Below are 12,747 nucleotides of genomic sequence, written 5' to 3'. Positions count from 1 at the left end.
TCAGTGTAAAACTCGAGCATTACCTCTTGGCCTCTGGTCACCAGGTACAGGAGGTCTGAGCTCATTCCTCCTCTTGTATGGGCAATCACGTGCCAGGTGTCCAGTCCGCCCACAACTATAACATGCCCTCGCTCTCCTCATATAGGGCCCACTATGGGATCTGCTAGAGTAAGTGCGGGCTCTGGGATCTGCTATAGTGATATTGATGATTCCACTATGAGATCTGCTAGAATAATTGCGGACCCTGGGCTTCTCTTGAATTGGAGTGCCCCTGAAATCCCATGGCCTGCCACTCTGACTTCTATCTGATCTGGATCTCATCAGGTCAGCCCTTTCTCTATCAGATCTTTTCAATTCAGCCTCTACTCTCAAGGCTCTGTCCAAAATATCTATATAGCTGGTAATTAACTGTGAGGATGTCCGGGACCTGATCTCATGTCTAAGCCCTTGTTCGAACCGGTTGGCTCTACTCATATCATCCTCCATGAACTGGGGGCAGAATCGACCCAGCTCATCGAACCTATTGACGTAATCCGAAACAGTCATATGCTCGGACTGAGTCAGCGATAAAAACTCATTCTGCTTCATTTGCCTAACCGAGTCCGAAAAGTACTTAGCATAAAATATTCTCTTAAAATCTCCCCAGGCCGTTCCGTTGACCTCATATGCTGTCTCCATAGCAGTCCACCAAGAGTCAGCACTCCCCCTTAGCATGGAGGTAGCTAGTTTGACTTTTACCTCCTCGGGAAATTGAAGTAACTCATACATCTTCTCCAGTTCCCGGATCCAGGCCTCAGCTATCATGGGATCGGACCCACCATTAAACATCGGTGGATTCAGCCTACGGAACCTCTCGTAATAGGATTCTATCGGCTGTACAGATTGGGCAGCTAACTGCATCTGCTGCTGTTGCTCAAGCAGTTGTGCTATTAACTGGTACACTCCTGCTAAATCTGCCTGGGTTGCTATGGAGTGTGGAGTAGTTTGTGAAATTGATTGGCTATCAGGGTCCGGAGAAGGTGCCCTTATTTCTCTTTCATCCTCCATGTTGCTTATGGCTACCTAGCAGTCAAGAATTTATGATGAGTTTACATAAATTATCTCTTAACATAGTAAAATAGCAAAAACCATCAAAGAGATCACATAGTCATATCATAATAAATCTGAGAATCTACAATATTCACCTTCTCTTATTAACACAAATCTTCATTATTGAAAAATCTAGTCTCCCATCACAGTCAATATTTTTGACCAATTTAAATTGATTCGATCCACTATACTTTCGCTACACAACTCTGATCAATATCCTCCGAATTTATTAATTGACTTTCTGTCAAAATATAAATCTTGATTGTAAACTGAATGATATACAATTTTGTCTCAAGTAGAGCCAAAAAGAACTCTTAAGTCTCATCCCCAAATATATTTTACAGAATTGTATCTGACTCATAAAATAACATATAGAAAAATCCTATGCTCCATAGTATAATCCTATACTTAATCCTGACTCACCCTATTGCTCTGACAGGACTCTTTTTAACCTTTGCTCTGATACCAAGCTTTGTCACGACCCCCGCCCCGTTCCCGGCGGGCCGCCGCGACGGTCCTAGGGTGCGGGTAGGCATAAGGCCACCAGCCACCACGTAGAACCCTACTACCTATTAATCATCAATAAATTCTGAAAATTTTGGCATGATGCATGCACAAAATGATCATCTTTCCTATGGTGACCTGTCAGGATTATCTCATTACATACAACAACGCTACCTGTCAGAGCAGCAATCACATAACCTGTCACATAACGAACCTGGACAATATATATCAATACATCATCACAGGCATATAACTCAACTGTATAAAAATCTGGTTCCCATTCTATCCATGGTCAAACCCATATCCACAACAGGATCTATGACTGTAACTATGCACTATATACAATAGAAGGTTTATAATACACCAAAAGGTATAAACCTCTATCTACATTATACTATACTATACTATGGAGCGGCACAGCTAGCAGGCAACCACTAATCCTGCTCCTCTCTATACAATACCTGCCCTGCAATCAAAAACACCAAACTGGGGAGTGAGTATATAAATACTCAGTGAGTGGAGTAGAGAGTACTATGCACATGAGACAAGATATAATCATGGCTCGAGGTGAAATCTCAAGATCAATAACAAGATGAACATGAACTCAACATAAAGAATATGGAGTAAATCATCAATATCACCACAATCACAATCAACTTATCTGAAGCATATATGGAATAATCGAGTAAACATATATACTACTCATGAATATGCTCAACAGATCATAATGCTGGAACATACAAATCAGGTGTCAATATGCTGAATCATCAACAAGACAGCTATTGGGAGGTGGGTTTTACGCCCCAGGCGAACCAGCAACAACTTCCTACTGTCACATGCATATGCAGAATAAGACACCATACCAATAATATAAGTGCAAGCCAGTATCCAGAACAGAAATCCATCTCACATCTACATACTAAACGGCACCTCGCGGGAATTCTACATCCGCGGAAAGCCATACTGCACCTCGCGGGGTCTTACTATGCCCGGCGGCAAGCAGAATATAAGTCGTAGGACTGGCCAATCCTACGCCTAGGGCCGTGTCCCCCCTAGGAAGGGACTGGGCTCCGCCCACCCAGAAGGCTACTATGTGCACAAAGGCCGATGTTCAACCCCATCGACTATAGGTGTCCTGCAGATACTGTCAAGCCATACATAAATGCCATAATGCACCCTCCCAATACTCTACTAAAAAGGAGTATAATCAAGATTACCACTCACTCGATCATGACCCAATCATAAATTAACATCAGGGTTGGGAGTGAGGAATCACGGGAGTACAATGCAACTCAATATACCATGAGAAGGGCTCTACAAGTCTTTGAAATAGAGGAAATGAAATCAATTTACAAAAGAAGTTATTTCACAATTCAGATCCAATTTCATTACTCATAAAGGAGTATAATCAAGCTACGACTCACAAGTCTTTAAAATAGAGGAAATGAAATCAATTTACAAAAGAAATCATTTCACAATTCGGAATCAATTTGATTACTCATCAACCCCTCGTAATTTCTCTCAATGTTCTCTCAAATGCATGTACAGAATAATCAAGCATGGAGAATCAAGATTATAGAGGAATCTACTACAATATCAATCACTATGCTCAAGTGGAATCAATTCACACTTGGCGACATTCATGAAAATGAATTAAGGATGCTCATGGTGCAAAGTACATGACTCCCACTCACCTGCCAATCCGGCACGGCCTCGATACGCCTCTAGAATTCTACAGCAGGCAGTGGGGAACTTCTTCCTCTCGTTCCCTAGCTTCTTGCCCAACTGTGACATGCATTTACCATACATTTAGTCTTGTATCAAGGTCATAATCTACGTGCCAATTATAATATAGGGAACTTTAATTGATTCAACTCCTCCGTTTCCTAAATCTTTTCTTTTCTTTCTCTTTTTTTCTTTTTCTATTAATTAACTCATCATTTATGTGTATTAGGGACTCCCTTGCACGAGTACAAGGTCTCCCTTAGCCTAATCTAGGCTTAATACCCTATTATGGCATGAAATCCCTTATTTTTCCACCCGGATGAACAGTAACCCGAACTGACAGTGGGTTACTTCATCCCGGTTTTGATCCACTTCTAGGACTCCAAATTTGATGAAATTTTTTACCTAACATTCTACACTCATAGAGGATTCCAAAGAGATAACATGCATCATCATCGGAGTCCGTTTGACCCCCTAAATAATTCGCCGAAGTTGGGACTTCGACACAGTTTTTCCGTAGTGCCGGAAAAATTTGTTAAAATCCGATTCTTCCTCTTTTAACCACCTCTACAACCCTTATCCGACCCCTCTAGACTATATCCACCCTTTGTATAGCCTAATGTCATCAAAAGACTAGATAGGGACGGATATTTACCTTTTTCTTCTTGTGAAACTTGAGTCCTTGCGTAGAAGGAAAGGAGATCTACACTTTTTCCTTCAGCTGGCAGCGCAACCGGAGCTTCCTTGCACCTCGAATTCCCTCCCTCTTTCTTCTTCTTCTTCTTCTTTTTTCTTCTTTCTTTTCTCTCTGTGTTTCCACCGCCTGAGATTTCCCCCCTTCCTTCTCTCTCCCGGTTTCATTCCAACGCCACAGTAAAACCCCTCTTTAAATCACATCAAAGCACTATTCATCCTTTGTTTAATATTATTAAATTCCCATTTTGCCCTCGCCACTTCGATATATCTGCAATTATGCCATTATCTTTTGATTCCTTCCAATTTTACCCCTTATATCAATTTTAAAGGACTATTCTATCCCTTTTTTATATAAAAAAGAAATTTGGGGTTATTACAGCCGGCGACGAGAGGGAGAAGGGGGAACGGGGGGTTTTGGGCGTTGGCGAGGTGTTTTGGAGGGGAAGAGCGGGGTGGGGGGGGGGTTTGGGGGGTGTAGAGAGCAATTTAGGTGAGGGGGTGGGGAGGGTGGGGGGTAATTTAGGAATTTTTAATTTTTTAGGGGTGTCCTTAGCAAATGGGGGGGTGTAGAGAGTATTTAATTTTTTTTTAATTTTTGGGGGTGTCCTGAGGGTGTATATAGAACCACGGGTAGTTCTAAATACACCCCCCCTATTGCTCAGGACACCCCCCAAAAATTAAAAAAAAAATACCCAAACTAATCTTTAGTGTAATTACCATATTGCCCTTGAAATTTTCTCAGTACACCCCCCCTTCCTCCTCCTCCGTTTCGTGCTCCGTTCGGCACTGGATCGCCGAACAAAATGCTTCTGTTCGGCTGAACGGTGCCGAACAGAAGGCTTCTGTTCGGCGATCCAGTGCCGAACAGAAGGCTTCTGTTCGGCAACCCTCAACCGAACAGAATCCTTCTGTTCGGCGGAGGGGAGGGGAGGAGGGGTAGGAGGGTGGGGAGGAGGCGGCGGAGGGGGGAGGGGTAGTTGGAGGAGGGGGAGGTGGAGGAGGAGGAGGAGGAGGGGGAGGTGGAGGAGAAGGGGGTGGAGGAGGAGGCAAAGAAGGGGGAGAAGGCGGAGGGGGATGCAGAGTAAGAGGGGATGGGGATGGGGGGCGGAGGTAGAGGGGTGGAGGAGTAGGAGGAGGGAGGAGGGAGGAGGAGGAGGAGGCAGAGGCGGGGCGGAGGAGGAGGGGAGAGGGATGAGGGGGAGGCAGAGGTGGGCGGGAAGAGGGGGAGGGGGGAGGAGGATGAGGAGGGGGGAGGAGGAGGAGGCAGAGGCGGGGCGGAGGAGGAGGGGAGAGGGATGAGGGGGAGGCAGAGGTGGGCGGGAAGAGGGGGAGGGGGAGGAGGAGGATGAGGAGGGGGGAGGAGGAGGAGGCAGAGGCGGGGGTGGGGAGGGTGGGGGTAATTTAAGAATTTTTAATTTTTTAGCGGTGTCCTTAGCAAATGGGGGGGGTGTAGAGAGTATTTAATTTTTTTTTAATTTTTGGGGGGTGTCCTGAGCAATAGGGGGGGGTGTATTTAGAACTACCACCCGTTCGGAGGCCGGGCACGGAAAGAGGAGGGGGAACTGCCCCTGCATTTGGGCGAAAATACGGGAGGTGCCATTCATTAGGGGCGGGGACCATGGGCTGGTGACAGGGTGTCTTTTTGTTTGTGGCCGTTTTGCCCTGGGGGGATCCCGCCCTTCTTTCCGGGAGCGATGAAAAGAGACCCACAATTGGACCGCCTACGTGGCGTCCCGTTTAGCAAAGTAGATGGCAGGACCCACAAGAGGACTTAATTTGATTGGTATGTCTTTTGGTCCCATAAGGCAGTGAATGTAGAACAAGTTGTTAAGTAATCTTAGACTGATAGACACCCTCCATTTTTCATAGGAACACTCACTCGTCTGTACGATTGAGTGAGAAACGAGAGGCGTGCAGAAACATAAAGTATGGACACTATTCATCAATACACGACTCTTCAAGCATCTGAGGTGCCGCAGGATTTGTGCCAGAAACCGGCGGTGGAATCCATGGGACGGAATGGCGACTCGACCCGCTGTGTCCAAACGCTAGAGAAGTGAAAAGTGGTTCCCTCATTTCAGACGGCGCTCCGGGGCGCGTATTTTAACGCATGGGCGTAGATATCGGAATGCTATCTTAACTGACGAGATTTGACGACTTCTAAGTTTTAGATAAAGATGGACTCCAAATCCGGCGGTTTAACAAGATATATTCCTTGTTTTGATACAGATGGTTTGAATCATAAATTTAAGATGTATGAAAAAGTTGTCTTCAGAATTTAGATGGTTCAATTTTGTGCGTGCGTGCGTGCGTGCGTGTCTGACCATATTCATACTCTTTGCCCTTTGCCATGCAAAAAGAGATGATTTGCTAGATGCAAATGGTCATGACAATGGAAAACATACCTCAACCACTTTTATAGCACTGAAAGAAATGTCATGCATTCTTGACACTATGATGAGATTCAAAAAAATATCAAAGATTAAAATATGGACATGGCAAAAGAGCTTGGTGCTGGCCTGTGAGAAAGAGCTAGTAATTATTCGACACAGTTGAAGTACAAATTAGCATGAGTTCAGACGAGCCTAGATTAATTATCATATGGCTCGTATGCATTAGTTTAATAACTCTCGTACCAGTCTCTCAACCATCATACGCAACAATGCGAGAAAGTAAACCGCACCATGTCATTCCATGCCCTTGCAACATTTGTAAACATCTGTACGAAATTCCAGATCAATATGGTGCCCATACAGTTGGTGTGTATCGAGACAGAATTAATAAAAACAAAACGCAGCAAATGCGGGTATATACCCGCTCTATTCGGCATCTCAATGATGATGCGATACTGGTTTTTCATCGAAATGGTACGGTACCGTCGATGGTTCCCATTCCAATAAGTTGATTCATTCCTAACGAGCCTGTCTGGATGCCTAAAGAAATTATCCAAGAAATATTCTTTATATGGTTGGCTCTCTGAAAGTGTTAGGGGTGAAGGATTTTTCTAACTTGAGAAACCACAAATAAAAAATGTCTGAATGGGGTCTCTGTAAATCAATCTTAAGATGGTGTGCTCGGAAGACAGTCGGAACAATCTCATCTCTCTCATTTCTAATTCTCAACTTTTGTCATCTCATCTCTCCTATTTCTATTTCTCAACTTTTGTCATCTGGAGAGTTTATGCATTCAAAGAACGTTTCAATCAGACATCCAAGCATGCCGGAATATCTCAGATAGTCCACGACCAACAAACCATACAGCAATGCTTAAGCAAATAAAACCAATGTATCTTTTCCCTCCATTCCATGGGAACCAGTAAAATCCGCAGCAAATAGACATCAATTGTATTAACACAGCTTATTGACATAGAGAAGCAAATCTGCCAGGTAATCCTATTTCTCACCTTGAGTCAGACAAAGCTGTTTTCCAAGTTCCATATTTATGCGACAATGCTTAGGGCAATGTTACAATTAGATTTAATTTTATATGTCAATAAATCATGATTGCACTGGCATAACTCTGACAATGAAGAATACTTAACCATGAACAGTAATTCTCGCTCCACAGATTTTTTACAGTTCCACTTATACACCCACTCCAATATCATCCCTGGCGCTACAAGTCCATGAATACTTACAAATTTCAGATAACTCTTGAGCATGCAAGAACTTCAACCAGATGGAATCAAATTGAGAATTTATCCTGCCATTCTGTCATGGCAATCAGAGAAAATCCTGAGTGCTCTCATTGTTCAGGGCCCAACGACCTTCCACTGGACTTTTTGATCAGTAATTAATTAGAGACAATTGGCAGCCATCAAATCTCAGACTACGACCTGAAATCGAAATGGAACAAGCAAGGACAGTCTGTGTCTATTCACCAATTTGATTTAGCTGAAAGTTTCTGATAAGAGAAGCAATCTAGACCCATGTGCTTTCCAGTTTCCATGAAAGCGGAGTCACATGTATATGTGCAGCAAAATGTCATTAGCTTGCATCACAAGAAGATGAAAATGTCACATTACAGAAAGGACTGATAACAGACAAGTCAAACAACGAGGCCCTCATTCATAACAAAGTCCTTAAATGAATTACAGTATGATAACAAAACAATTAGAAAGCTTAGCTCATATCCTATATGAATATAGGAAGAACAGAGAACACATGGTCAGCTGCTCGTGTTCTTATTCTGCACGGGATTGACCAGCCCGAGATGAAAGGATGATACCGACAATGAGACCATAGAGCGCAAGAGCTTCTGCAAAAATGAGAATGAGAATCATCCCAACAAATAGCTTTGGCTGCTGCGCATTGGCCCTGGAATGAAATATAAACCCACAATTATTAAATATGGTGCAAATCATTATGATCAACATATAAATTAGCAACGTATTTGTATTGTATGCGGTCTACATCACATAAATGATTGCGTGCAAATTTGGCCATAAATATTTGATTTGGTCTAATATACAGATCGAATCTTTTGATACATATCAATTGAAGCTATAGTTGCCTAAGCCTGCTGTTTATGAAAAATAAAGAATAATATGACTGAAGATACAGTCTACCACTGTTTTATTTCCCTCACTTTCAGAAGCCAAATGTAGCTAACATTCAAATCACAAGAAAAAAGATATAGGCAGGTAAAAAATATGTAAAAACACCCCTGAAAATTTCCCACCTCTGGCGCCAAGTAATTCATTACCCATTTAGGAGGGCATGGGAGTGTCAAGTCTATCTTCCTCTTCATCGACCATGGTAACATTGTCAGCCATACAGGATGATTGAGAAATCAAGACAGTGACTCATTTGGCTAGGTGCAAACATGTATATCAATGACATCAGCCTTCGCCACATCAATAATATATGAAAGGAAAAGAATTGTCGTATATGTTAGAATGGTTGATTAAATGAATAAGTGATGGGCCTCAGTGAAACTAACTATTGTTATCAACATGATCAAAAATATCAGTACAGCTACTGAACAACCTATAATCCACCCACCATACAACTAAAAGTATCCTACCTCAGCATTTAGGTCAACCTCCATCAGGCAATAAAAACGAGGTCTAAATCATGATACATAATAAGGTTTCTCTACTGATATATCATTATAGTAGCCAATTCAGTTCAAGGTCCCAGTGATGGAGTCATAACTATACCATGAAAGAAAACTTGCACAATTGAACAGAACACTAGTACAATAACTAACCATTATGGGCAAAAAGATAAGCAAATGAAATGTAACAAGATGACACAAATGTCAAGCCAGTGAGGTTTGTTTAGGTTTCAACAAGTAATCAAAAATCCAAACCTATTCCATCAAAACAATTTGAAAGGAAACTAAACATACAAGCAAACATGATTGCACATATAGGCAACACGGATGGATTATGGGTTCTCTTTTGAAAAATATAAAAATAAAAAAGTTGTATATCCATATCCTGTAACACTTTCAGAATGAGATATTAGTTCGATAAAAATGTTGGTGCTTCTAATACTTTCAGAAGATGTCCTGTCAAAGCATCTCTCAAACAGAAGAAGAGATAACCACAACTAAGTTCAAAAATGGAATAGTAAATTAAACTAAAGTTATACAATCTATAAGAATTCAAATTGTATTGGTTCCAATTACATGCACCTTTCCAGCATATGCAAAAACCTCACAAAAATACCTCACCCGATAATAGATAACAGACCCATTAACCCAACTTCGGGAGGATCACATCGTATAAATTTTTAATCATGCTAAGGCATTTTCAAGGTCTGTCCTATAAAAATTCAAATACTTTTTAACCATTTATGGTGATAAGTGATAACAATAATACAATCACAAGAAACTGTGCCAATCCAATCATCCCTCATTTCACAAAAAAAATGAACGAAAATACAGTCTTGGCTAAATTAATGCCAAGGACCAATTAAGCCAGAGACATAATCCATCAATTGGCTTGCAAAAGAATAATTAAACATTCATTCACATAGAAAAATATAAACTAAAACAGATGAAACTAAGAGATCAAAACAAAGCCAGAATCTAAAATTGCAGACCATCTATCTAGAGAACAAGAGCGAATCGGACTTAGGAAAAAAAAGGAATTACCTGACACCTGCATCACCGACAATCCCGATCGCCATGCCTGCGGAAAGGCCAGCAAGGCCACAAGCGAGCCCCGACGAGAGATGCGCATATCCATCGAAGAGGTAGTAAGACTTGGCCTTGGGGTTAATCCCGGTGCTTATGATCACAGCGATGATCAATCCGTAGATCCCGAGGACTCCGGCCATGACCACAGGCACGATCGACTTCATCACGAGCTCCGGGCGCATCACGCCCATCGACGCCACCCCGACCCCACTCTTCGCCGTCCCGTACGCTGCCCCCATGCCTTCAAACGAAAAAAGTCCATCAAAATTCCAAGAAAGCAAAAAAAGCAAAAAGGTATCGAAGAGGCCATAGAATTCGATCAACCCTGGAAAAGGGGCAGGGATCGAGGCATTACAGGAGAAAACGAGCGCCGCGGCAGCTCCGAGGAATCCAAAGAAGGGGGCGGTCTCGTCGCCGCTGAAGTTCGACATGTTTGGAGAGACTGGAGAAACCCTAGATCTTGGAAACCCTAATTTCTATTTCTTCTGATCGAGAGGAGAAGACTTCGTGGATGGAGAGGAGGAGACGAGTGGCTTATGGGCAAATGGCGATCGACGAGTTTTGCTCAGATCAGATGCTGGTTGTTTTTATGATAAAGACCCTAGATTCATTTAATTTACGTAATTTACCAGGACTGGCATGGTAGGGATGTCATGGCATGCATGATCCCCTAATGAATAATCCATTAACTGAGCTTAGCAGGTATAACATCTTAAAAGTAAGAACATAATTTATCTGCTGCACAAAAAAAAAAAAAAAAAAAAAAAAAAACCAATATGATAGCTAGATAGAAACCACTTCTCAATGCAACATAGATGCGACATTTTCATCTTATTTTTCAAAAAAATAAGATTTAGACATAGTCCTCTTTATGTATTTTTTGGATCATCTAATTTTCTACGACTTATGAATGCATTTCAGATCAATCCTATCGACCAAATAACATAGGCTCGATCTTAGGGTTGATAGACTACATATTATTGGATTCCATGCCTTGATAAAGAGAACTTTGCAATAGGAGCAAAATGATGGGGGAAAATGATAAGCAAAAGATGAGAGTGCATAAAAAGAGGCCATCTAAGACTGGAACCTAAAACCTCTATTTATCAATTATAGAAATATGACTATTAAAACAAGCTATGGTTCAGCATTAGAGAATTTGCACTTGGTACTAGAGACAATCAACTTACATAAGATATCCGGTAAAACTCGCTATAACTATCTGATCAAGGGAGGGATGGCATGTATATGTACCTATAAGTATCCCTTTTGGGTTCAGAATTGTAACATACAGCAAACATCTTTGCAATCTTTAACCTTGGTGTTTACCTATCTGTGCTGATTTCAATCAGGATTCGAAGATATTAACACATTTTCATCCTTCCACATGAATAACAGCTTGGAATGAAATCAACTTGAAAGCCATAACCAACAAAATTCCTCTCCTAGTCTTGTCCTAATTGAAGCTCTGCAGCATTAATCGAGAATCCACAACTCTACAACCTGCATCATACTTGAACATCACAGCTCGATAGTAAGAATAAGAAACACAGTTCAGGGAACAGCAGTCGAGTGGAAGAATTAAAAGGTTACAGCTTAAACAACAAAATTCAGCCGGACTGCACAATCCAACGACTCACCCATGACTACACCGCAACCCACTCCACATGAAGATTCGAAGGTTTACAAAAATAGAAGTAACAAAACCAAACATAAGTCAACCAAAAGCATGCTGTAACTTTTCAAACAGGGATCCCATCACGTATCTACAGCGGTTCCAGAACAACCAGAAGCATCTCAAGTTGCTGAGGTGTCGCACAGGCTTCCAAACAGCTAGGACCTCTTGGAACATTTCCAACATCAGCTCCCTATCTGCATGGAGGAAGAAGCTAGTTATCTCCTCTCTCACATCATAGATCTTTCCAAAATCAAATAAGTACATCGAGCACCCCTTCTTTAGCTTGCTAAGCTGATAAAGCCGTGCCTCATGAAGCCTCTCAAGGACGTTACTGGAGTTGACATCCTCCGAGAGGCTCTCCTCACAGCACTGTTTAAGGTCAGCAATGTCGTACTTGTTTTCTGCACCAAGCAGTGAGAGGTGATGCTTCGAGAACTCATCCTGCTTTATGGTTCCATAAATATAGCTGACAAAAGCCGTGCAAGATTCCAGTGAGGTCTCCGTATCTACTGTGGAGGACTCTTTCTCCCTGAGATCACGCAAGAACATGCTCTCAAACATCAAGTACAGCCTTCGAGAGCTTGCAGCAAGTACAGCCTTGTGGGGCTTCAGCACACCACCGGACGTGCTGGTGGTGAGATCAGCGCGAAGCTTCTCTTCTAGCATGCGAGAGAGGCTTTGGACTTTGGAGAGAGCTTTTGCTTGCTAGAGACTGCATCATGCATCCATTAGGCCATATGAAATAGGGTTCACCTCCTTGTATTTGCGTATGAAATATGAAGTTACACTCATTAGAAATTCCGAATTCACTTGCAGAATTCTTGCTGAACATTGTTCTTCAATCCTGTCTTGTACTAAAACCTAAGCATAAAAAGTAAAAATCTGCAGGAAAAAATAATCGAGAAGGC

At 42.1% G+C, this 12,747-nt stretch overlaps 2 protein-coding genes and 1 pseudogene across 2 annotated transcripts; all 3 read right to left on the bottom strand.

Annotated features, from left to right (window-relative positions):
• LOC120104618 lies at window positions 1–1,047 on the bottom strand. The gene has a single exon (XM_039116063.1). It carries the CDS (start codon window positions 1,045–1,047, stop codon window positions 1–3), a length of 1,047 nt encoding a protein of 348 aa, XP_038971991.1.
• Window positions 1,048–7,921: 6,874 nt separating this feature from the next.
• On the bottom strand, window positions 7,922–10,837 carry LOC103710085 (V-type proton ATPase subunit c1). Its single transcript, XM_008795697.4, has 3 exons — window positions 10,517–10,837; window positions 10,117–10,402; window positions 7,922–8,330 (listed from the first exon to the last, which is right to left on the bottom strand). Exons 1-3 carry the CDS (start codon window positions 10,590–10,592, stop codon window positions 8,198–8,200), a joined length of 495 nt encoding a protein of 164 aa, XP_008793919.1. The 5' UTR covers window positions 10,593–10,837; the 3' UTR covers window positions 7,922–8,197.
• Window positions 10,838–11,878: 1,041 nt separating this feature from the next.
• LOC103710139 lies at window positions 11,879–12,671 on the bottom strand (annotated as a pseudogene).
• Between the last annotated feature and the right edge of the window lie 76 nt (window positions 12,672–12,747).

This window comes from Phoenix dactylifera, unplaced genomic scaffold (genome assembly GCF_009389715.1).
Source record: "Phoenix dactylifera cultivar Barhee BC4 unplaced genomic scaffold, palm_55x_up_171113_PBpolish2nd_filt_p 000046F, whole genome shotgun sequence".
Taxonomy (NCBI): Eukaryota; Viridiplantae; Streptophyta; class Magnoliopsida; order Arecales; family Arecaceae; genus Phoenix; species Phoenix dactylifera.
The sequence above is the reverse complement of the archived record's forward strand: the minus strand, read 5'-3'. Positions and strand labels throughout refer to the sequence as shown.